Source organism: Rhinolophus sinicus, chromosome 2 (assembly GCF_057876585.1).
Source record: "Rhinolophus sinicus isolate RSI-liver-muscle chromosome 2, RSI-T2T, whole genome shotgun sequence".
In the NCBI taxonomy this organism is placed as follows: Eukaryota; Metazoa; Chordata; class Mammalia; order Chiroptera; family Rhinolophidae; genus Rhinolophus; species Rhinolophus sinicus.
In genome coordinates, this window is record NC_142502.1 from 122,186,569 (window position 1) to 122,211,788 (window position 25,220).

Consider the following 25,220-nt stretch of genomic DNA (forward strand, 5'->3'; position numbering starts at 1 on the left):
TTCCGACCACACGGGCCCCATTCTTTTCGGAAGCACACAATGGCGGGACCAGTGTCTGGACATAAAGGTGGAATGGTTTTTCCCCACAACTATGAGAAATCTGTGACAACGTCATTTCTCAGCAGGATGAGGTAATACCAGGTAATACCAGGTAATCCATGTGTTACCTGGTATTGAAGAGGGAGTTCCATCTAAAACACTGGACTTCCTCGGAAAAAGCAAATCATCCAGCTGCCCGTGTGACTTCTTGTGGGTATGTGATGTCTCTTTCTATGGCCTCGAGGAAATAAGGGAAACACTAAGGTAGGTGGACTGGCGACACTAAAGCCTGCTGTATCAGTATTCCAGGGCAGATGACGTCATACGCATCAGGCATCACCAAATTGCCCCCTTGATATTTGCAAATTATGTGGCATACTGATCTACTCCCTCACATTTGTTTTAATAACACCAGGGAACAAATGCTTTCTAAATGGAAAAAAAAAAATCCATTTTCTAAAATCCAAGTTTCTTGTTGAAAATATGAATGAATGCAATAGACTAGATACCACTCCCCCCACCCCAATCTCAGGTGACATTCTGGTGGAAATTCACCTTAAAAAAATAAAGTGTTTTAAAAAAGGATTTTAAAAAACGATCATAATAACGTGCACTAATGTATAGAAAAACCAGAATTTGGAGATTAACAGACTAGGTTATAATCCTACCTCTTTTATTCATACCATCTAGGAAGACTCCCAGGACGTTATTAAAATTTGGGGAGCTTCAGTATCTTCTTCATTAATGTAGCAACAATACTTACCTCCGAAGATTCCAGAGGGGATTAACCGTGATAACATATATGAAGCCCCCCAGCACTGCACTGTCCAAAATGGTCGCCACCAGCCATACATGGCCATTGAGTATTTAAAACATGGCCAGTCACAACGTAGTGTGTGAAATACACACCAATTTCAAAGTCTTAGTATGAAAAAAAAATGTAAACCATCTACTGTTGAAAATATTGATCACATGTTGAAATTACATTTTGGAAAAGAGTTAAATAAAATAGATGAAAAATCTCTAATATGCACAATTAAGTTATATTTTATACTAGAGACCAACAAAATGATAGTTTGTGTTAACAGGTTAACTTATTTTTATGCACATCTTTAAAAAATTTCTGCTGCTACGTCTAAATAAAAAAATATCCCCAAATTGTCACTTCTTACATTTTTTAGGTTCTTTTCTTGCAAGGTTAACTGTTTAAAAATTGCAATCGTATAACCTGTTGTCATCAGAATTATCTCCACAAGAGAACTAAAAAAGAAAAATAAATTTGATACAGATATTGACAGCTGCTATCCATAAACACCAATAGCAAAGCGGTATCAGTTCTGTTTCATCTGAAGAATGTTATGAATTTGCATTTCAAGTCCACATCAATACCTCTTTTCTTTGCTTTATATATTGGCATTCCACTGTTTAAATGAGGCTGGAAATCTGAGACAGACTTGAATCTGGGAATGTGCAACCATTTCTCTTTTGCAAACCTGGAGGGCTGACTAAATGTGGAAAGCCCTTCAGGACCAAATGGAACCATTTCGTCTGCTCTCCGATCCAGCAGGACCTGCTCATCTCCTGTGGTGGGAATGTCTGCAGGATTCCTAGCTGTAGGGTTCACCAAGGAGCCAGCCATGTTACCGGGAAAGAGGAATCAAATGTGCCCTGGAGGATGTTCCCATCTACGCCTATTTGCTCAAGAATCCATTCATGTTTATAGGGAATTCCAAAGCCATTTTGTACATGAGCTCAAATGTTCTCAAATGGCGCTAAGGACTGTTTACCCACCTTGTATATATATCTAGTCCCAACACTCCTCAAGGATCCCGTCTACATTCCAACAAAGGCAGCCTGAAGGTATGGCCCCAGCCAGCCAGCCGAGGTGCCCATTGCATCCTGCACAATTCTGACTATACCTTTCATACTGGAGACAGATTCTCTCTTTGGATTCAACCCACCCCGCACCTTGCAGAGCAATACATCCTGCACTTGACATCTCTCCAAATACATTGACATAAGCTAGTGGGTGCCCCGTCTTCTCTGCTACAGGCTGAGAGAATACGTGTAAAAGCCCTTACGTGTACACGCCTGGTGCACAGCAAACACACACAAAGTATCACGACCTTCATCATTGTTAATGACCTCACACTAGGATGGATTGATTAGTTGAATAATCTTTACAAGTTTACGTAATTATTTGTGTTACTTTTCCTTTAAACCAGTCTTTACAGGAACCAGCGTGGAGCCCTTGGGAAGGTCCCTATGCTGTGCAGATGGTCTAGATCCCACAAGTGTATCGAGCTGAGTGACCTACCCTCTCAGGGCATCATTTTCTCTCTTCAGTTCTATCCACGCAGTCCAAACACACCAGCTCTTTTAGCAGCCACATTGCTGTTTTAGCCAAAAAATGTCCATCTTTTCCATGTGCACCATTACTAAAGGTTCTGCTTTCACATCGAGAATACACTGAGCACCATTTTCAGACTTCTCTGTTTAGACAACCACCTGCATTTTCTCGAAGGAGCACCGTACCTCAAGACAGCCCAGCAACCAGTGGTTGCTCAGCTTCTTAGATTGACCAAAATTCCAAAAAGTTCCCAGAACATTACTAGCACCTACACTTACTCAACGATGGGCCCTGCAAGGGAAGGCTGAGGCCACCAGCCAGGGGCCTCCCAGGAGGCAGCAGAGGAAACATTCACGATACCAGTAAGGTACACAGAGGGCCCCAGAGGACAAAGCCCTTTTGAAACGTGAGTTGTATTTATTTCTCCGGGATGAAAAAGGGGTCTGGCTCAGCGGGACCAGCTTTTAAGTCCCTTCCTAGCGGTGAGTACACGTAAAGGGACAACCTGAGTATCCTTGGGCATCAGGGAGAACACCCACCAGTCCTCAACTTCCCGGGGGTCAGAGGCTTGTGGTCTGTGGGCAGGCAGGACCCACAACCCCTGTGCTTCAGCTTGTTTAGCACCATGATCTCTGGGAGGGGGGAGAAAGGGATGTGTCACTGCGTTTCTATGAGCTCAGACTGAAAACACCTCTCAGCAGGAATCTATTTCTGGGACCGCTTAATCGTGGTCAAAGGTTAACTCGCGGCTGGGACCTAGTTGGCTGTCCGGGAGGAGGTTGGTCCTAAAGCTGAAGGAAGGTACCAGTGACAAAGATCAAGAACCCCAAATACAAAGAAACAAAGTACTGCTCCGCGCTACAGCACAGACGAACTACAAAACATTGTGCCAAGTCAATGCAGCCAGTCACGAAGGATACACATTACGATTCCACTTATCTGCGACATCCAAAGGAGAAAGCAGATTAGTGGTTGCCTAAAGCGTAGTAGGAGGGGGAGATGGACGAGGGGATGATAAAAATGTTTACAAGTTGTGGTGGCGACGTATGTGTACAACCCTGAATAGAATGAGGCCACTACATTGTATACTTTCAATGAGTGAAATGTATGGTATGTGAATTATATCTCAAAAAATCTGTTTATGAAGTAATCAGTATCATTTATCGTGAAAAAGCTGTTTAATGTTTATCGTTGTGTTTAACTTCCAAATAAATTTAAGGGGCCAAATTGCCTTGCTCAAGCTGTATCCACGTCCCTCCACAGAACTTCTGGTGGGCACGCTGCCAGAATTTTACGGCTTGGTCCAAAACAAAAATAAGAATTTTACATCATTTCCAGTCGGACCATCCAATTCAAATTTCCTATAACCAAGCAAACTAGGAGACATGACGTAGCAATCCAGGGTCCCATGCTGTTCTGACTGCAAGCCAGGCCGCAGCAACAGGGACTGCTGCGGACAGACAGGGGCCTGTGTGGAGCCGGTGGCCTCGTGCCCGGCATGGAGTGGGGGGTCCACACCCGCCGGGGCCTCCCTACACCAGGACAAGTCCTCACAAGTCCCACACTGCACAGGCAGACTGGTTTTCCCATGGATTAACGTTAGGGTTTGGATTCCATGCCACTTATGCAAACAAGCCGGGATTTCTGAGTGTCTGCTGGAGCAGAGCACTTAGGAGTTAGTAAATAGTCCAACCTGAGAACCGATCTCCACGCCAGGGCAGGCTCTGTGCAGACAGACACAAATAGCGAACAAGACACCACACCATCATCGCGGAATGAAGGTAACAGGTTATGAGCTGGAAGCACAGAGAAGTCAGGATAGGCAGAGGCAGAGGGGGCAGCTTCAGGAAGAGTTGGCAACGTGGGCATAATACGATTCACCTTAAGACAGAGGGAGAAGGAGGCCAGGTATGAGAACCTGGTATTTGAACACGTTACTTCTTCTCCCATAAGAAAATGTAGGAACGACTCTGTTCTTCATTCCTTAACCGCTTTACTTTTCTAAAATGTTAACACCTACTTCTCCTAAAGTGAAGCATGGGCAATGTTTTTCCTTTTTTTACGTTGTATATGGCAGAGAAAACCATCTCACTGCACCTGAATGTGACGCCACAACACACAGCCGGCGTCACTCACGGGGCTGACTTGCTCCTGGTTGCTTCCTTTAAGTGAACGGTCAACCCACTGAGGGCAGGGAAGTCAGAACAGGACCCATGAATGGCGGGTGGTCCCAAAACAACTAGTGCTCCGCCGGGTTTTTATTCTCAATCACCCACCAGCAGCAAAGAAACACCCTGTTCATCTGGAGACCTAGATATTATAATTTTATTTCGCTTTAGACAAGTAACATGTTTCTCATATGAAGTGCAAAGGAGCTAGTTCAGTAACATGTTTAATTTGTAAGACTGTAGTGTAGCCACATCTCCGCAACCCAAGGCTTGGGCAAGGCACTGACCCCAAGGCTGGCCCAGATCTGCCCTTGGGCGTCACTCCCGTCAGACCTGTGGGGGGACCATGGGGCAGCCCCTGGGGCTCAGCCACACTGACCTGGCACTGCAGGAGCTCCAGTTAGACCTGAGTTAGTATTTATGCGCTATTGCGAAAAAGGGTTGTTTTGTTCTGTTAGGTACAGACAAAATGCTATTTTACTTTTGGATCCAATTCTGAAAAAAATAAAACGTGTTTCTTATTTAAGGCTCAGCTTTACTCCCTTTTGGCTTCAAGAACATGGTGATTGAGGGCTTATAGCCAATTTCATTCTGAGATCTTTGAACACGCGTTTGCTACTTTCATAACCCAGGGCTGGCAACCCCTGGGGGCAGTCCGTCATGGGAGACGCAGGGAGTGGGCGCCACCCACTCGAGCCGGGGTGACCACAGGGAAGGCGGTGTGCATAAAATGTGGATCCTTGTAGGAAGGCGACATTCTGAAGGATCACGATATATTTGAAACTCATGCCACAGAAAACAGGTGTCATTTTTACTTTATTTAAGGAAAAAAAAGGGGGGGAAGGAACAACAGTAATTTTCATAATACACAGAAGACAAGTTAGCACTGGGAAAAAAAAAAAAAGGCCGTGTACTTGCCACCAGTCTTGCTTTGCAGCTCTATGATTAGTAAATTCAATGCAGTTTGTCACTGGTATTACTGTTTAGCAAAATTTATAATTGGCAAAATTAGGGATTGTGAATCACCCTAAGTGGACTAGAACGAAGACGAAAACCAAAATAACCCTTTAAAAAAGTCACTTAAAAATAAACCATAAATATGTGATGCACATTTAGTGTAACAAAACCACGTTTGTAAACATTTTCTCCAACGTAACACGTGCATGAGAAAAAAGTAAAAACACTGCACTCACTAGTTACTCTGATTTAAATATAAGAAGGCATTCCTTATTAAAGCCTGGACTAAACCTAGAGACGTGTCAATGTTTTGTTCTGAAGAGCACTGCTGTAATAGTTTTCCATGTTTCCTACTTAATGGAATCATCATAATACTGTTTTCTTTTATCACTTGGCCATCGTGGCACTTCTGTGAAGTCACTACCCTGCTAAAGGAACAAAATCACCCCTTCTCTAGAAGAATGAAATTTCAACGGCCCAGTGTTCTATGCAGAAACCTAACTGGGCACGTGCTCCAAATTGTGGCAACACGACCTGGCTGACAAGCCGGTGACGCCCAGGAAGGGAGGAGCCCTCCCCGGCGCCCCAACAAGGACAATGGCTGTCAGAGCTCAGTGAAGTAAGCCCACCACTGAATTCAGTAGTTCCATTCAGCTCACACTCCAGGAGAGTGCCAGGTGGGTGCCAGGGGCCGTGGGAGCAGGACAGGCACGATTCTGACGTGAGCTCAGACCCCAGCACATCTTAAGGGGAATCCAGTTTTCTTCAAGTTCCAAACACTTAGTAATCCCAATAAAATGTCTGCATCAACTGTGTGACACCCCTTGAGTTACACTGAGCTTCAAGTCTGTGGATAATTAAGACCATGATACCCCGTCCTTTTTTCTTTCTTCCACATTAGTATTAGTAGTACTTTTTTCAGACACCTGCCCAACTTTCACCTCTCTCTAAAGAAATGGGAAGGGCGACAATGGACCCAGTCATCCCGTTCTTTCTCTTCTTGGCACACGCACGTGTTCACTGTGGCACTTTTCACCTGACTTGAAAAGCCAAAACGTTTGTAGGAAATTGCCAGCAATAATTTTACTTTGGTGATGGAATCTGGCCTATCCCAAAAGTCCCTCCCAAACGTGGGATTAGCTCTGCGATCTTCTCTATGTTAACTACAAATTAGTTGAAAACAACTAGTTCTTTCTGTTTTGACATTAGCACTACTCCAGAGTCACAGATGGACAGACCATTCCCATCGCCCTGTCCTCCCCAAGGAAAGGCTTTCCCAGTGTACTTTGCCTTTGTGGTATGTCAACCAGCTGTTTCTGCCTTTGTGAGTACATATATTTTTCACTAGATTTCTGTAATTCAAAGGAGAGCCTTTGGCAAAAATGCTGAACCCAGAGGAAGAGAACGTAACAGCTGTCAAAACGGATCAAATGAGATGAGAATGCTGGGCAAAGCCCTGGCAAAAATGACTCTTACAGTTTGGGGAGGCAAGTCCCCTCTTTTCATGTTGGGAAAGAAAATTAATCCCAAGGAAGATTAAGCCTGTGGAACACCAAGTTTCTGTTTAAAGGGCCATCATGACGTGTTCCCACAGAAGCCAACAAGAGAAAAGATGGCAGGACCACGACACTGGGCATCGTTCCTTGACCAAGAAGAGATGGATATCCTCAGAGGAAGTGAGTGACCATGGAGCCATGAAACAAATTATTACCCAAGACATTTATTACAAATGTCATGAACATATTCATAAAGTAAAACTGGTTTAAAAAAACAGAGAGAGAACAAGAGAACAAGAAAAGCCAGGGCTCTGATATTACACCTGAACACAAGAAGATGCCATCTTAGGAATAAGCAATATTAACTACATTCTTAAAATAGTTTTAGTGCATTGCATTTTTAGAAACGGGAAATACCGCCCCCCTCCCCCGAAGGTTCCTGCAACACTGAGCAGTTTGTGTGACTATTCTAACACGACCCCCCGTCTGTTTGCTGGCAAACCCCAAATTGAGAAAATGAGGCCCTTGTGTTGTAGGCTCCAGTCGCCACCAACCACTAACGGTGATGTGGTGAAAATAAAGCACCCTGCTCTCTCCACTTAGAAAGCAGACTGCATCGGTCAGCATTGCTGATAAAGCCCTCTGGCTACTTCCCATCTTCGGGGACAATTTCTCTTGTGCCTACTGAGACCAGTGACAAAATAACAGTCAAACTTCAATCTGATAGTTTTGGTATTAAGATTAAATTAAACATTAATGTTTTCCTCCAAAAACATAAACTAAACCACCTCTTAATGCATTAAAAACAATGAGGTAGGCAAAAAAAAAAAAAATAAACATGTGGTTGAAAAAATTTTTTTCCTCTGCAAGTGCAGACTGTGGTAAAACTGTTGTCGCACTTCTAGGTTTAAACAAAAATTAAACCTTTAACTGAGGCAGTGCTAATACTGTCACACAACAAAGTTCTGGCCATTAAACAAATGCACACATATTCTTTTTCCTTTTTTTTTTTTTTTTTTTAAAAGAACCATCTGCACATGATTTAGGCAAAACCTGGTACACAGAAAAATGGCTGAGTTCTTGGCCAAGCCAAAAAAAAAAAAAAATCCAAAGAAACGAAAATGGGACCCCCTTAACCGGCCCCACCCGCCTCCCAAGCCCCACCCACAAAAAAGTTATCCTAGTAACTGTGTCTTTCACATTTTATAAATATTAACTTCTTAAACCTGCACCTTCTTCTTTGTCCACATATTGTCACATTACAAAAAAGAAATGTCAATTAAATACATTGTTAATGTTACTATATTAAATCTGCTTCAGCAAACTGCTCGTTAAGACCACCACTTCCCCTCTCCTTGTGCCCACTTCCAATAAACCAACGGCTTGTTCACGGTCTCCACCTTCAGACACCCATACGACAGTCACTCAGAGATAGGAATTCTGGAGCGGAAGGAAAGGCATTTGCTTTCTGGTCTGACGCTCGAGCCCAACGCTTGTAGCACCTGATGGTAGAATGTGAACAGCACCAGCTGCATGGCAGCCTCGATTTATTTGCTGAGTGAGGAAAAGAAAAGAATGGGGGGAGCCTGGTAAGGGAGGAGCGGGAGGGAGAGGAGACAAGAAGCCCACACGTGGTGTCTGCGCACACAGCTGTCTGTCCTGGACTCCCCCAGTGCGGCTCTGAGCTCCAGTTGCCAGGAATTCCAAGTTCTCAGGATCGTGACATCTCAGGGACGGGCCACCTCACCGCGGCGCTTCTACCAGCTCAGCAGAGAAGTCCTGCCCAGCGTCATGAAGTAAACCTGACTGCTGCCACCAGACCGAACAGATGCGAAGAATACCTGCAGAGCAAGAGGAAAAGGAGGGGTCTGCAGGAAAACCATCTGTGGGAGCCACGCTTCCTGGGGTTCCCAGGCCATGACCGGGAGCCTCCAGCAACCCACACGCCTCCACACGGAGAAGCTGAGAGCCCAGGGGCCCCTTTAATAAGCAAATCCCAGAGGAAATCAATTCCCATTTATGAGTCATCAGCAGCAGCCGGTTTTGATGACGACTAAGGCGGCTAATTAGTCAGATAACTCCTTATACATTGCCATGTTGCGAGAACTCAAAAGAAAAAAAAAATGACGATTCTGAAATTGGGCGATTTCTTTTACGTCCACTGTGAGCACCTTCCAAAACGTGAAGGTGCTGATAAAACTCAATGAGCAGCGGGCAGGGCTCCTCGGTAACCTAATTTTTCTCTCTTAAAAAATTAGGCTAAAATGTCTTAGTTATTCATATGACTATAAAGTAACTTAATTTTGTACCTTTTATTAGTAAACTTTAAAGGATATGGACATCATGAATGCTAAAATGATTTAAATACCAAAAGTTCAAAGAGTATTATAGTCATGGCTACATTAAATATACTTAGGGAAATATAAGCCAAAAAGCTAGTAAATCCGGGATTAGGTGTGAGGTTGTATGGGTTTTCAAGGAAAAAGATTTGGGAGAGACGATGTAGGGAAAACAGTCAACTCCTTAGCAAAGGACCCTTAGGACTGCAGGAGCGAGTGGCTGGTGGGGACGTGGCTTTGGTGCTGAGCACGCAGTGGGCCGGCAGGGGGCGTGCAGGCTGCTAAGGGGGCAGCGACAGCTCTGCTCTCTCAGGTCAAAATCCTCAGCTGACTCTGAGAAGCCAAACCTGCAGCCTGGTTGCTAGGACATTTCCTCCATTTTGCGAAGCAACAACAGGTGGAAATGTTGTTAAGAGGCAGTGGGGTTGCCTCAGGCGGTAAGACCGCTTGAATCCGAGTGGACAGGAGAGATGGCAGGGCTTGGCACAGATCAGTCCCCCACCCCCTCCCCAGGTCCTTCCCAAAGCAGGCTGGGACGGGTCAGCCCCTGGGCCATGGATCTGCTCAGCTGCTGCCCTGGACGCTGGTTTGCGGAGGGACTCCTGGAGGGGAGGGCGAGCAGCACAATGAGAAGACTAGCACGAGGTCAGTTTCCAGAAACAAAGGTTTCCACTGGGGTTTGGTTGCCCTGGGGTCTCAGCAGTAAGAGGCACGGGTGTTTCTGCATAAAATGATTTGTGCTGTTAGGCACGTGACAGGCAAACCTGGATGTGATCTCACTACTCAACAGGCAGGCTAACAAGTAGTGCGTAGCTTCCTGTACACATCAGGGGAGAGGAACCTTACATCCTACCTGCATCTGCCTGGGTGCTTTCCTCTAACCACCAAAGAACCCACCCAGTGAAACTGGCAGCTTTAACCTTTCCTATCCCTAAGCGAAGCATAGTCGTAACAGGTCATCTAATGGTTTTGTGGTTTTTTTTAAACGGCAATATATGATGATTGCTGCAGAGATAAATATCTCTATCCTCACACAGCAAAATATATAATACACACACACACACACACACACACACACACACACACACACACACAACCCCCATAAACAGGTCTAAAAAGTAACTCCTAAAAAGTTCCTTGATGAATTTATTTTAGAATCTATCAAAACCCCAAGGAAAAGCTTCACCAAACTCCATGAAAAATAAGCCACTGTTAAAAGACAGTAGCAGCTAAAAAGAATCTATGAGGACCATTACCTTATCGTTGCGTTCACATAAGAACTTCAGTCTTTGAGCCCTTTTGTGCATAAACACCCCATCCAGGTGACCAGTTTCCACAGATCGGATCTCTATGGCCTTTTCCCCCCAGCCCATCGTCTGATTGGATCGGATGTATGCTTGAGGGGAGAACACACATTGTTAGAGAAGGAACAGCTGTGAGAAGACGCTGCTCATGCCCCCCACCCTCACCCACACGAGCACACGCGCGCGCGCACACACACACAGCCCCAAATGTCCAGCATTTGGGGACTGTAACAGGATTATAGTTTTTAAGGAACTCTGTCCTGGGAAGTGGTCATTTGACTCAATGGTTGAGTCTATTCATTTCCCCGAGGCATTTCATGCTTATCTTGAGCAACTGCCTACTGAGTTTATAGTTCTTTTGCGTATATTTTCATCAAAGCAGTCATGAGGGACGACAGGAAGAAGAAAGACAAGTAGACAGACAGTGACTTAGGTGCAATCAAACCAAATGGTCTGGGGTATAAACTGAGAGCTGTGGGAATCCCAGCCTCTCCCTTCATTCCTGCACCTTCTTCCTGCGGCTGCTCCTACACAAGAGGGGGCAGCTTCCGGCTATGGCTCTGCCACTCGCAAGAAGCAAATCACCTCTGTCTCCCTTTACTTCCCACAATCCTTGAACAACCACATCGGCCCTATTTTCCCTGGACGTCGTAAATGAAGGATCTGAATGACAGGAGTTTCTAAAATATTAAACATGAATAGTTCCTTGCCTTTTGTTCTATAGTACATTACGACCAGCCCCAACCTCACTTGCCACCATCACTCGCCAAGCATTCTGTTACACGGCCCAAAGCCCGAAGAGCACGTAAAGCAGGTATGACACACACATGCAGTTCAGAGAGGGCTCTCCTTTTACAAACGCTGCCTTCGCCTCTGGGTGACACGTACCTACAGACGTGGGCATCTCTCCCCACTGCAGGACCACGTCCTTGGTGATCCTCCCGTAGGTGTTCACGTAAACCCCCTCGTCTTCGTAGCACACCAGAAGCTCCATCCCGTCCGTGTTGGGGAGGATGATGATTGCGTGGGGTTTGATGCTGCACTGGATCTAGATGAAGACATAGCACAGGGACGCGGCTTTGTGGCTATTTCCACCCCTGCAAAAGTGCTCAGAAAGAGTCCTGGCGAATGCACTGGTTCCTATTCCTGACGCTCAATACAGAGCTCAGGTAACATTTTGGGGACACCCATGCGATCTACCTCCCAAAGCCCACATTTTACAGGTCACATACTCTACCACTTCACATGTCCTGAGTTCCTTGGGACACATTTGGGTTGTGGGCTCCATTTAAGAAATTATGTTCCTCAAACCACTCCCAACCCAGGGACATTCTGACCTGCCAGCAACTGCCCCCAACCCATCCCATGTTAGTCAAAGCCAGGGCTAAGAGGGTTCCAGGAGACCATTTCCACTTGTCTCAGAGCATGGAGCTCCTGAAAATGGCGCATCACTTAAACACTCACCCCCACACCAGGGGAAGTGAGACAACCCTGCTTGTGTTAGTTCACTAAGCAGAGTAAAGAAAAAAAGTCAAAACAAAATGAAGCCAGTCAACCAACCATAGAGTGTGGGTTCTTTCTTACATGTGTTGGTAGGTAAATGTCATACACTGATCCTGAGTCCACGTCGACAGCATGGAACCCAGCACAGGACCCATAGATCACTTTCAGCCTCTGGCCTTCCTCAACGGTGAGATCCACCAGCAATGGCTTATGTACCAGTTCTCCAAACGACTGCAGACAAGTGACCAAGAGAGGGGCTGTGAAACCCAGCAGAACGTATTTCTAGTAGGTCAAACTACAGAAGCCACTCCCAAGTCATTCAATTATGGAGCCAGCCAGGCAACAACTAACACCAAAAAGACTCTAAAATAAGTCTTTAATTTATTATGCTTTTGTCTGTTAACGAGCATCTCGAAGACACTTCCCAAGAATTCTGCTCTGCCACTTACAGTCCTGTGGCTTGCTTTGGTGAGAAAAACATCTACAGTGAAATAATCAGGATGGACTATTCAACCATTTAAACGCAGGTAACGGACAGAGAGGATCTGGAGGAGTCCCACACTGAGAACTTTATCAGTATGGTAATTACAGTCACTATCCGGCTTGTATCTGACACTTTCATTTTCCAACTAGCATGAAAAGGTGATGGAAGGCTGTAATACACAGGCCTGACTGATGGCCTGTAACGCACTGGGTGGTCTTAGTTCTTCATTAATATCAGTACCTACAGCTCACAAGACAGACTTAAATAAGATAATAAAAGCAACCAGTACAGTATTTGTAACATAAAGGACATTAAGAGAAGCTCTCAGAAGATCATTGTAATTTTATAACCAATTATAATACTTTCAGTCAATAATATGTAGATTTATTTTTTAAGCAAATATGGTAACCCCATTTAGTCTGTTTTACAAGGAATCAAGCAACAAGCAATTTAAATGTGCCAATTTTCCAAATAACTGAAGCTTACCCTTAATAAAACATATCAAAACTATTTATAAAAATAAGTAAATAGAATCATTTCGGATGAAAAATTCTTTGCCCTGCACTCAACAGTCCCAGGAGCTATGCTTAAGGTTTTGTGTATAATATTAGAAATGATGTTAAGTTATTTATAATATTTAACGTCACAGTAATGTCACTTTTAATTAAGAATTTCATGAATTTGTACTTAATGCAAACTCTAAAATCAAATAAAATAGTAAAAATACCCACATAAAATATTTTTCTACTTTTTTCTTTAAACAAAAATGGTATATTGTATGTATTTTTAACTTACTTTATCTAATGTATAATACACATTCCTTGTGTCATTATGCATTTCATAATTTAATTTTTAATTAGTACTCTACTGCATAGATATACCTTAAAGCTGCTTAATGTTGGATACTTTTTTGTTATCAAAAACTTATCTACATGTTTATACAGATCCATGACTTTAGGTAGAAGGTCAAGGTCTGCTTTTTAAACGGAGGTGGTGTTGCTTTGTCTTTCCCTGTTACCACATTGGCACATGGCTCAAAGTGTCCGCCCAACACTGAGCTGTCTCCTTCTCCCTCTCCAAGGGCTCGGAAAGCAGACAGCTAGGCTTATTACACTAGAGATGGCCGCTCTTAGGGTATAGTTACACACTGTATTAGCACATCGCTTTTAAATGATCAGTTTTAACTGTTCCAGGTTTTTAAGCTGATTCCCTGGCGCTTGGTCATAGCGTGCATGGCTCAGGCTACTTTTAAGTGCCCTTGATGTTGTTACCTTAAAGGCCATAAATTTGTGATATGGCTTGGGTGCCCACGCATAAACTTCCACAGAACTCTTCAAAGCAATTACCAGAAATTTGATTCTTTCATATTTTACTGGGGGAAAAAACATAAAAGAGAAAAGCATAGGTCAGTATCAACACAGAACTCCAAATTCTTTTGACTGTCTTCTGCAAGCTTTATAAATACGCCCTTTACCGATTCATCCACACCAACAGGAGGAAATGTTGACCTAGACAGTGAGATGAAGCCTCACATTTTCCTTCCCAGGTTCTTTAACAGATAATCCAGGCTGTTCTCACAGTTCTTGATGTTGTGTTGGACTCAACACCAATACTCTGCTTAGTACTTTCACTATGTTCCTTAGACTGCGAGTATTGGGTAACCAACGGCAAAGCCAGGCACACCACCCTAAAACCTCAAGGGCTCAGTAGTAGTTCAAAAGGAGAATGGTGTCATTAATCAGCCAAGAATCACAGCAAGATGCCAAATCTTCCTGTGGCTTTTCCCGAGTCCCGCCCCTAGGGGCTTACAGTCGGAGGAACACAGAAGGCTGCACCAAAACTCGGACTGAGTTTGAATTCTATTTCCATGTACAACACTGTATCCCTGACAAACCACTTCCTGACCTTCAGATCTAGTAACTGCTAGGGTTCTACCTGAAGTTCCACACCAAAAGAGCAGCAGTAAAGAAAACCTCTCTGCCTGGGTGGCGAACACACAATGGAATATACAGATGATGTATTACAGAATTGTACACCTGAAATAGATGTAACTTTACTAACAATTATCACCCCAATAAACTTTTCCTTAAAAAAAGAAAACCTCTCAACTATATATAACTAAAAAACTATAACTATATAACTATAACCATGTATATAACTATAGCTATAACTATATACTATATAACTATAACTATATAACTATATATATAACTATAGCTATAACCACTATATAACTATACACTATATAACTACATGTAACTAACTATAACTATATATAACTATAACTATATACATAACTATAGCTGTAACTATATACTATATAACTGTAACTATATATATAACTATAGCTAAAACTATAACTATATAACTATATGTAACTATATATGTATAACTATACATAACTATAACTATGTACACAACTATACTATATAACTATAACTATTACTATAGAACTATATATAACTATATAAGGAACTGGAACTATAACTATATATATACCGGCGATTCCAAAGGAATGTATACACATGACTTGTATTCGTCTTTTGTTATCGGTATATATTGAGTATTACAATTTTAATACCGTTTTCTCCTTTCTTAAAATGTGTATATATTTTTTGGCGCCCTCTGTATATAACCGTAACTATAACTATATACATAATTACCCTCCTGTGCACAGCTGCTTCAATTCTCATAGTCAGGCAGCTCTGCCTAAAAAACACATACTCCGAGGGGATCTGACCACACGCCTTACTGGTCTGGCGCAGAGGCACCGGTTTCTTTACAAGTTATCTACTATCACATAGTACTTGATTCTGCCTTTGAACCTGAGAGATGGCTGGTTAACCTAATACCTCTCCTCACTAAACTCCATAAACTGTCACTACTCAAGTAAGTCACTGACGTTAATATTACGACACAAAGGATTATAAGAGGTTGCTCATACCAGTGTTATTTCGCAGAATTTTCTGCAATAACAAAAAGGTTTTATATCTGTACTGTTAATACGATAGCCACAATTTACATGTGGTATTGGGTACTTGGAATGTATTAGTGCCACAGAGGAACTAAGTTTGAAAGTTTATTTCACATCAACAAATTTAAATATAAATTGAAATGAATGGTACTACACACTCTTTATTTCCAGAAAATGCTTGTGATTCATTCTGCAAGAATGATAGGCCTGGGGATTGCTGTTATGTTCCGATGAAAAGCCCATTTCTATCGAACACATCTGCCACTAGCTCCCCCTGTAGGATAATCTATTCATGAACATTGCAGCTTTCATTAAGTTTAGCCATAGGTGACTTTAGTTATATTGTTTAGTTATACCTCAACAAATAAAAATATTTCCCAAACACAAACACAGAAAACCCTAATCCCAAGGTCTACACCAAAGGAGATAGCAGTAGTTTCTAGTACTGGGGTGGCCCCTGCAATCATGTGAACCAGAGATGTGAAGGCCGTGGACACAGGACGTAAACAGAACATGATGTCAAGAACTGTAACATCCCTGGGAGCAGAGGAACTGGCTATAGTATACGTTTTCATAAACACAGAAAAAGAAAACAAACAGCAGAAATCGACACTGAATAAGCCCCTTATGTTTAATAAGTGTTAGGTACATACAGACCATTTGTTCATCTTCTCAAATTCCCACTTCAAATTATATATATATATATGTCATCTCTCCCATAAAACTTTAACTTCACTGAGCTCCATTATTTCCCCTTTATTTTCAACATTAGTGCCAGTATTTTCATCTTTTTTAATACACGCAAAGAAATTTGTTTTGATGTTGTTCTTATGAGATCTTATTTCATGAGAACCACAGCATGTGTGCCAAAAAGAAAAAAGCACAGTTGCCACGAAACACTGCTAGGTTCATTGATCAGTAATGAGCACAGCAGCTTTCCACAGAGCACTTAGTTCAAAAGGCCAAGCCACAGCGATCTGGGCAAACTCGCAGACGTCCTCCCAGGGACTGCCAGGACCCGTGATGTTCTAAACGGAGCACACAGGACGATCCCAAATCAGCAGGCTTTCCTTTGGCAAGGCTTCCTTACAGAGTAGATGTGGACCATCAAAGAGAAAGGGTGAACAGACTCTCTCACAAGACGAACTGGTGGACGTGAGGACAGAGGACAGAGTGAGCGGCAGGTCGGAAGTGTGTTAGGCTTAAAGGTGCACCTGGGTCTAGATGCCTTAGGAACATAGTAGCAGAAATGAGGTACATGTAGCAGAAACAGGTTTATTATTAAAATCTTCAAAGAACACGTGAATTTTAAGTGAAACACTAACTAAATTCTGGAAAAACAAAGCCCTCTGACTCTCCTGGAACTTACCAACTTTATAGTGCACACATCCTTCCAAATCCCCCACGGTCGTCCATCCCTGCTTCTTCTCAACTTCCGGATCATTATGAAGTATTTTATTTCTTAACCAGGACAAATAGTAGACACGTAACTTATCCTTTTTGCCTAGTGAAGCAAATATAAATATTTTACATACATATTCAAAAGTAGGTATCATCATTACCAACAATAGTAACCAAAAGAAATTTCAATAAACAATAAATATCATCCCTGAAGGGAACCATTTTGTATCAGTTTTTCTAGAAACTCAATTCAAGCTATTCAGATGGACGTTTGAAACCCCGATTTATCACCAGGTGTAGCCCAAGTTAGAAGAAGAGATTTTTAAAGAATAAAGAACTCTATGTAATTTTACTAACAATTGTCACCCCAAAAAAATTAAAAAAAAAAAAAGAATAAAGAACTCACCCTTATGTAGATATATGACAGTATCATATCAACAAACCACAAGTAATACAAACACCTGCACAAACATTCAACTGACAGAGCTGCTAAGATGCTTTCACATGTGCTATGACATCTAATTCTCAAAACCCTCCAGTGTGGCCATTATTTCCCATTCGAAAGCACAGAAGGGGTAAAGAAATCACTGAGTGCAGGGACTTGAAGTAAGCGAAAGGCGGCCATAAACTAGAGATGTGTGTAAGTTACAGAGCTGACAAAGGACTCCCACCCAGAATACATAAAGAACACTCATAAAATCAGTTAAAAGAGAGCTCGCCCAACAGGAACACTGGGCAAGCATCTAGAGCAAGCCAAAGAAGTTATCTCATAGGAACACTAACAGGTACTTGTTCTCACAGTCAATAATGAATGCATATTAAATCCATAATGATATAATTTCATATACCTATTGGTGTGTAGCATTTAAAAGAGCAATAATACTGAAAGTAGGAAAGATATGGAGTAACTAGAAACTTCAGAAACAAGTGATATAAACTGCTAGAACCGTTTTGAAAAGCTTGGCGTTATCTATTAAAGCAGGATGTACATACACCCCACTATAATCCAGTTAATTTATCTCCTAATATAAACGTGTGTGCATGAGCCCCAAATACATGCACGGGAATGTTCACAGCAGCTTTGCTCATAACACCCCCAAACAGGAAACAAACATCTGTCAACAGTAGGGTGAGTGAATAAATTGAGGTATGGTCATACACAGGAAAAAAGGGAAACAAATTACAGCTATAAACAACCAGAAAAAATAGATGCTGAGAAAAGCCAGACACCCACATCAAAATCTACAGAAGAAACATCCTATGATCATATGACTAGATGGAGAGAAAGCATTTGACAAAACCCAACACCCATTTTATGATAAAAAACTCTCAGCAACTAGGAATGGGGGCGAACTGCCTCAATTTGATAAAAAAAAAAATCTACAAAAAACTTACAGCTAACATCATACTCATGGTGAGAATCTCTATAATGTCCCCCTAAGATCTGAAAACAAGGGTGTCCTCTCACTACTCCTACTAATGTCATACTGAATGTCCTCTCTACTGCAATAAGACAAGAAAAGGAAATAATTAGACCAAAAAAGTATCACTGGTATCAGCTGAGTATTGATCCCCATGAATCCTCTTATTCACTGGATCAAAAAATAAAGTTTAAACCATTTTTAGCTCCACATTTATTTTTTTCCTCCAATTTTAAAACCCACTGGCCATCAACACTCAAGTTTTAAGTGATTGTTTTCTCATTTAATTGTGACGATGAAATTTTTGCATTTCAATAAACGTCATTACTTACAACCAAAAGTCTATTTGAAAAGTAAAATAACTGCCAAGAAATTTTCTACATGTAAACAAAAATAACAAGCATGAGTTAGCAGATAACTGGCTCAAAATGGCTGCTGGTCACTATAAGACCATTTAACGTTTTATAATTTTGTATACTCTTTCATCCCAGAAATCATACAAATTATTAGGAAATTATGACCTATGAAACATGCGTATGTATGCTCAAGGTTAAGTACGGCACAAAAATATTTGTGAAAAATATTTACATGAGAGGGAGTAAACTGAAAGACTTACAATAGAAAATGAATAGGTGAATTTTAGGACATCTATGCAAAGAAACGTACTGTAGCCATGTAAAACGGGTATCATGGCGGAAGGTTTAATGACATGGAAAGAGGAGGCTACATGGTTTGGACCATCAAGAACGGACAGGATACACCCCAGCTGCAGGACAGCGGTTCCCAGGGCAGGTGGGTGGGAGAGAGGCTGCTAAGTGTATGTACAACAGTGTATTTGGCACCTGTGAAAACTAGCACATGGGTGTCGTGTTATTCTGTCATTATTATTTTCTGGGTGTTTGGAATACTCCATAACCACTTTTATGCAGATTTTTTCCCCCCTTAAGTGTGTATTGTGAGTGTGCATATGCTTAAAAGATTGGCAGTTAGAACCCGAAAAGTTAATACATGTCATCTCTGGGTCGTTTTACTTTTTATTTCTCCTACCTCCTTGCTTTTCTGCTGTAGTTTCTTACTTTCTGCAGTGAACACATATTACATAATTTTCACTAAGAAAAATGCTCTTTCTGAAAATAAACTTACAGTGGTCACTGGCATAAGAAAAACCCAATCCAGTACTTTGACCAGCTCAGCAAAGAATAGTTCCTTTTGCATTGAAGGAGTCCCGTGGAGGAAGTGAACACAAACCCAGCAAGCAGCAGGGGGCGGAGAGTGTGGGTGGCGTGGGAGATGTCAGTTGGCTAGTGCTCGCCCTGTGCTTTGCAAGACTGCTTTTTAGAGAAGACAGAGATTAAGCGCACGTGTGGGTCACCTCGGAGTTAATTCTGCTGTCCTGTTATTGTAAAATCAGGCTGTGGCGCATCTCATTTAACCGTTACTTCAGAAAAAAGCTAACTGTTGAGGGTTGTGAAGCACTGGTTTAAACAGTGCTGCCATCCTGCTTTACTCAACAAACTTACCAGATATTGTCACCAAGACATTCAAGCCTTCGAGGACATCCATTTGTTGAAACCGTCTTCGGTTGATCAGAGGATACACCTTCCCTTGGCCACTTCTGTCCAGCAGCATCAGGCCACTCTCTGTTCCCACTAGTAAATTCACTCCTGTTGCAAGGAGACAGAGAGACCTGATGTGTACTGCGCTCAGCAAACAACCTGCTTGTGTGGGAAGGATAAGATAACACCACCCATCCAGCAAAAAGTACTTTCCTTAACTCACCCATAAAAAGAAAAGGTCAGAACAGTCACAGGTTCAAGTAACCGAACTGCAACACGTCACCATCAAGGAGGGACGGTGAACTACCGTGTTTCCCCGAAAATAAGACCTAGCTGGACCATCAGCTCTAATGCGTCTTCTGAGCAAAAATGAATGTAAGACCCAGTCTTATATTACATTGGATTATGTTATATAAGACCGGATCTTATATTATAGTAAAATAAACCCGGGTCTTATATTCATTTTGGCTCCAAAAGATGCATTAGAGCTGATAATCTGGCTAGGTCTTATTTTCGGGGAGACATGGTACTTACCTAAACATGAAAAATGATGTAAGAGGGAAAGCAAGCAAGGCTCGCCCCCCAATTTCCAAACAGTCCACCCGTTTGGGGCTCCCCAGCTGCCCCAGAATGTTTTGCGCTCACCATCCCATTGGTTACAGACGCTACTTCTCATTCACCACATCAGACACTTGAACAAACTTCCGTCTGACAAGATTTCTTGATCACCCTGTGCTTCCCTTAGCTGTCGTTACTGTCACTGGCAAACTTCTGGAATGGCTCTACACAGCCTGAAGTCCTTAACAGTTTGTGGCTGATCAGGCTTCTATCACCCAGTGTGCGGCTTCCTTAAAGACCAATCTCCATCATCACCAAGAAAGCAACAACTGCAGTTAGTCCTCTGTCCTGTTTCTTAGGAATATTAAAATGCTGTGACCTCCCCATGGGTCCCACCCTGGCTCTCTATGTGCCGAGTTTCTTCCCACTGTCCCCAGCTGCGTCCAGTCTCCTTCCTCCTTGTTTGTTTCCGTGCACCATCTCTGCTTCCTAAATACTGACGTCTCCTTTGCTGTGTCTGCTGGGGCGGCGCCTAAGTCCACACCCCACCCTCCCGCTGTACCACCCGCTCCAACAGCTTCTGGACCGCTGCCAATTCTACCAACAGCACCACCTTCTCCCACAACTGCTCCTTACCACAGGTCAGACTGACCACCAAAACCTTCCTCCCCTTTCCTGTGCTCTCACCCAAGTTCAGGCGACCTTGTAATTGATGGATGGAGACCTTAAACAAGGTGGTTACAATACCCTCCCTCTACTTCCTCATGGCTGCACATCAGAACAGTCCTACTTTTCCTACAGTGCTCGCTGAGTCATCCTGGATCTTCAAAACTACACTCTCTTGACAGGAGAGGGTCCAGGACACATTCCAAACTCTCTGCCCCTACAGCCAACTTACTTCTACGTCTTTATCATTCACTTATTTCCCCAAATGAACTTGCTTCCTGGGTCTAAACTAACTTGGCGCAGCAGAGATCAGGTTATATTCCTAGGGGATGAAGCACCTTTGTTTACATTCCCCAAACCAGGTAACAAACTCACAGAGACAAGGCATGAAGTTATCTGTGCTTTTACAAAGTAACTACTTAATCAGTATTGGAAAGCAGGAACGTGGAATTCACGCATGCCCCTCCTATCACTGCTCTTCGAACTCGAGTAAGAACTTGAGCAGCTAATAGACGGCCAGGCCCACACAGATGACAGCTACAAGTAATGCCGCGCCTGTCAGCTCTGGAACCTCAAAGGATGCAAGCCACATACTAGAGACAGACATCCAGTCTCTGGTAACAGTGTGGCCTGATCAAGTCCCCCACTAAAAATCTATTTGGCATACAATCCAGCTCCGCCCTGCCCTGTAGAAACGACGTTTTACAAGAGTGCCCAGCCCACGTACACATCCGCCAAATCACAGGTGCCTTCCGTCTAGTGCAGTATTATTTTAATGAGATAGTTTGTTAGAGCCTGACGTACTTTGAAACAGCTTCAGAAAATTTGAGGGAAGCCTCTGGAACTTGGGTGGAAAAGGGAAAAACATGAGTTATTCACTACTCATCTAGAGTGATCCATAAAATTCAACGAAGACCTCAACGTATACTCATACGCATTTATAAGGAAAAAGGCTTATAAATACATAAGGCTTCTTCTGTCATCTCTAATTAGTTTAAAATGTACCATCTGGACCAGCTCTGTCCAATAGAACTTTCTCCTGTGATGTCTGATGTCAGACAATGGCCACATGTAGCTACTGAGCACTTGAAATGTGGCTCGTGCAACTGAGGAACTGAATTTCCTGTTTGAATGCATTTACCTTTAAACAGCCACATGGGCTAGAGGCTGCCGTACCAGCCAGTGCAGCTATGGATGACACTGATATCTTATTAATCAGGTCACATCACGGCTTTGGATTAGCGCTCACAGTGTTACACTTTATGAGGCTTACAGCAAGCCATTATGCTCTTATAAAAAGTTCATCTTCAATAGAAATATCACACACACAAGATGATGACTTAAAGAAAAACAATTGCCGTCCAATTTAAAAACAGATTTAGTCAGGATAAGAGAAATGAATGCTGATGCCATGCTCCACTCACTTTCCTAAAATTTTACTTTGGAGGTTGGCCGTTTTGCCCTGTCAATGGGGACTTGATTGCCTTCACATCCCTAGGTGAGGTAATTCTAAATAGCTTTTAAGTCATTTGCAGCAGATAAAACAAAACATTAACTGACAGAGGTGTCACCAGACAAAGTGTCCGTTCCAAAGGTTTCATTTCATATAATATCTTAATAGTTTCCTGGTTAATTGTCAATAACATGTAGCTAAAAAAATATACATTAAAAATTTGGTAATAGCTACCCCAAACATGACCTGTGTGAAATCTTTTTATTATTTGTGGTTTCCAAAAATAGCTAGCATTCAAATATCAATCAAGATTTTACAGTAAGAAAGAATAAAGGAATAAACATTAAGCTGAAAAAAATCTTTTCATATACACAAAATTGCAGATATTTTGGCACTTATACCCTAATTCTAATTCTCTATTATGTTGTTCCAAAAACTGTGTAAAGTACTGAGTGTTAGCAGTTGAAGGAATATAGACAGTCACTGGAAAATAACAACCTTGAAAATTATGGGCCTATGAAAAAAATTAAGTTGCATGCTGCAATTAGTTTTTTATAAATTCACTTTTTAAACCTTTCAACTGCTAGATATAATTAAACTTTACGAGGCTAATCATTCAAAGGTAAGCTGTGCCAAGAACTGCAACTATACTCAAAGGAATCTGGTGTCGGCTGATGGAGAAAATGGCTAAGAGCTGTATAACATGATTTAAAATTTCCTTCAAAGTCTATAAATTATATTATAGGCAAAATGCTGCAGTTAACTGCAGACGATTCGTTATGACCATAAGACTGGAAACAATCATGTTCAAAAGACGTGTTAAAATAATCCTGGCTGCAAACTGGGGAAAATTGCCTTATTAAAAAATGCAATAAATACACAACAATTTACAAAACAAAAGTCTGTTATGTAAGATGATTTAAAAAAGAATGATCACTGCAAGCATTTTCTGGGAAGGTACACACAAAAAATGTATCTAACACTGGGCAGCAGAACGTAAATGCGCCAATTTTACCATTTGAAAATAAACTTCCAAATCCTCTGAATTTTCTCTTGTCAGGGTACAGCTGTCACAGTACAGGTTTTGACGTCTCTGGGTCTAAGTCTGAAAGAGGCTTATTTTTAACTTGACAGGTAACTCACGGCAGCTACCACAAGCAGGTTAACGAAAGCCACCATGGATGTGCCTGCAGCCACTCAGCAACTCAAATACACTCATTTGCAGAAAAAACGTTTCAATTTTAAGTCACCTCCTAATCTCTTCTTTTCACAGTGATCCACAGAAAGCACCACTTCATTTTTAAAAACACAGGTTCGAGATGCTTTATTTTTCTCAGAGGTATTAAAGACACTAATTAGGAAAAAGAAGAATTTTACTTAAAACTATCAGTTAACGGCACACAGAGTGGGGCCCAGCACTTAGAGGAATTAGAGGAATATAAAATAAGGGTAAGGCGGCTTCCAGTGCAAACAGTCTGGACAAACATTACTTCAACTTCTAGAGAATTAACGTGTTTAATACTACGTCCACATGAAATAGAATATAATCATTTTTGATGACATAAACACCCCCATTACAGGCCTTCCGTGTGGGACTCGGCTCTCTGAACGACCACAGCCGACATTCCGTAAGCAGCAGCGAACGTGCCAAGACAATGCTACGCCGGCCACTTTCTTGTGATCGCAACCATCCCCCAAGTGGCTACGGTTACCTCTACTTAGGACGCTAATAAAGGAAGGGCCTTATGATCATTAGGGGATTTAAAATACTCAGTAGTGACAAGGACAGCAACCCAGAGCTGCAGGAATTAAAGAGTAAGTAGGTGTGTCTGTAATGGGTAGAGAAGCTCTTCCAAACCCTTAGGAGCCAGGCTGAGCAGGAGCGTCTGAGGGGGCCAGCGGAGGAGTCAGCGGACAGATAAAGCTCAGAGGTGGACGAGCGGGAGGGGCTTAGTAAGCGCATTGCCTTCTTCCACGTCAGCCTCCCTCATTTCGGGCAGTGAGGTGGGTGGGGAGCGAAGCTGGCTCAGTCCCTATGGGGAAGGCACGCGCGTGCTAAGGTGCAGGTGGTGTAGGCTCAGTGAACGGATTGCATGTCTTCTATCTGTTCATACTTGCAATGTCAAGGGATTAAGGGACTTCTGAGTAGAAATGCAGGGTCTCTGTTAAAAACAGCCGATTTGGGGGACCAGGGAGGAGGAGAACAAAAATAAAGTGTGGGAACGAAAGACAAGGGAAGGCCAACAGTAGGATGTCTGTGGGAGTGAGGAAGGTGATGGTGGACGGGGGTGGGGGTGGGGGTGGGGGGTGACAGAAAAGCAAGTTATAGAAAGTGAGACGGCAGGTTCCTATACACTGCATGCTCCATGAACACACTCTGACGGTGTCGTAGGTTTTCAAGATGATTCACAAACACTGCAGGGATTCAAAAGGAAAGTCAGTTCCACGGGCCCCTGCTGCAGACCTGGCCAGCAGCAGACTGCTTTTAAAAGCCTCATTGAGATGTGAGGCCCAAGTCACAAAAAGCAAAGAAAAAATGTCAAACCGAAAC

General features: G+C 42.5%; 1 protein-coding gene across 43 annotated transcripts in view; it reads right to left on the reverse strand.

The window, feature by feature from the left end:
* Positions 1–5,355: 5,355 nt before the first annotated feature.
* MAP4K4 (mitogen-activated protein kinase kinase kinase kinase 4) overlaps positions 5,356–25,220 on the reverse strand; it is a 188,747-nt gene continuing 168,882 nt past the window's right edge. For 23 of the 43 annotated variants that reach the window (XM_088796006.1, XM_074332435.2, XM_074332432.2 and 20 more), the window contains 7 exons: positions 19,957–20,100; positions 16,984–17,118; positions 13,912–14,012; positions 12,238–12,387; positions 11,542–11,701; positions 10,606–10,745; positions 5,356–8,851 (listed from right to left, as the gene is read on the reverse strand). In XM_088796006.1, coding sequence (XP_088652132.1) covers positions 8,768–8,851; positions 10,606–10,745; positions 11,542–11,701; positions 12,238–12,387; positions 13,912–14,012; positions 16,984–17,118; positions 19,957–20,100 — 914 coding nt within the window. In that variant the 3' untranslated portion in view covers positions 5,356–8,767. Of the gene's footprint in view, positions 8,852–10,605; positions 10,746–11,541; positions 11,702–12,213; positions 12,388–13,911; positions 14,013–16,983; positions 17,119–19,956; positions 20,101–25,220 lie in introns of all 43 variants that reach the window. The other 20 variants (XM_074332434.2, XM_074332410.2, XM_074332403.2 and 17 more) reach the window with 1 other exon arrangement.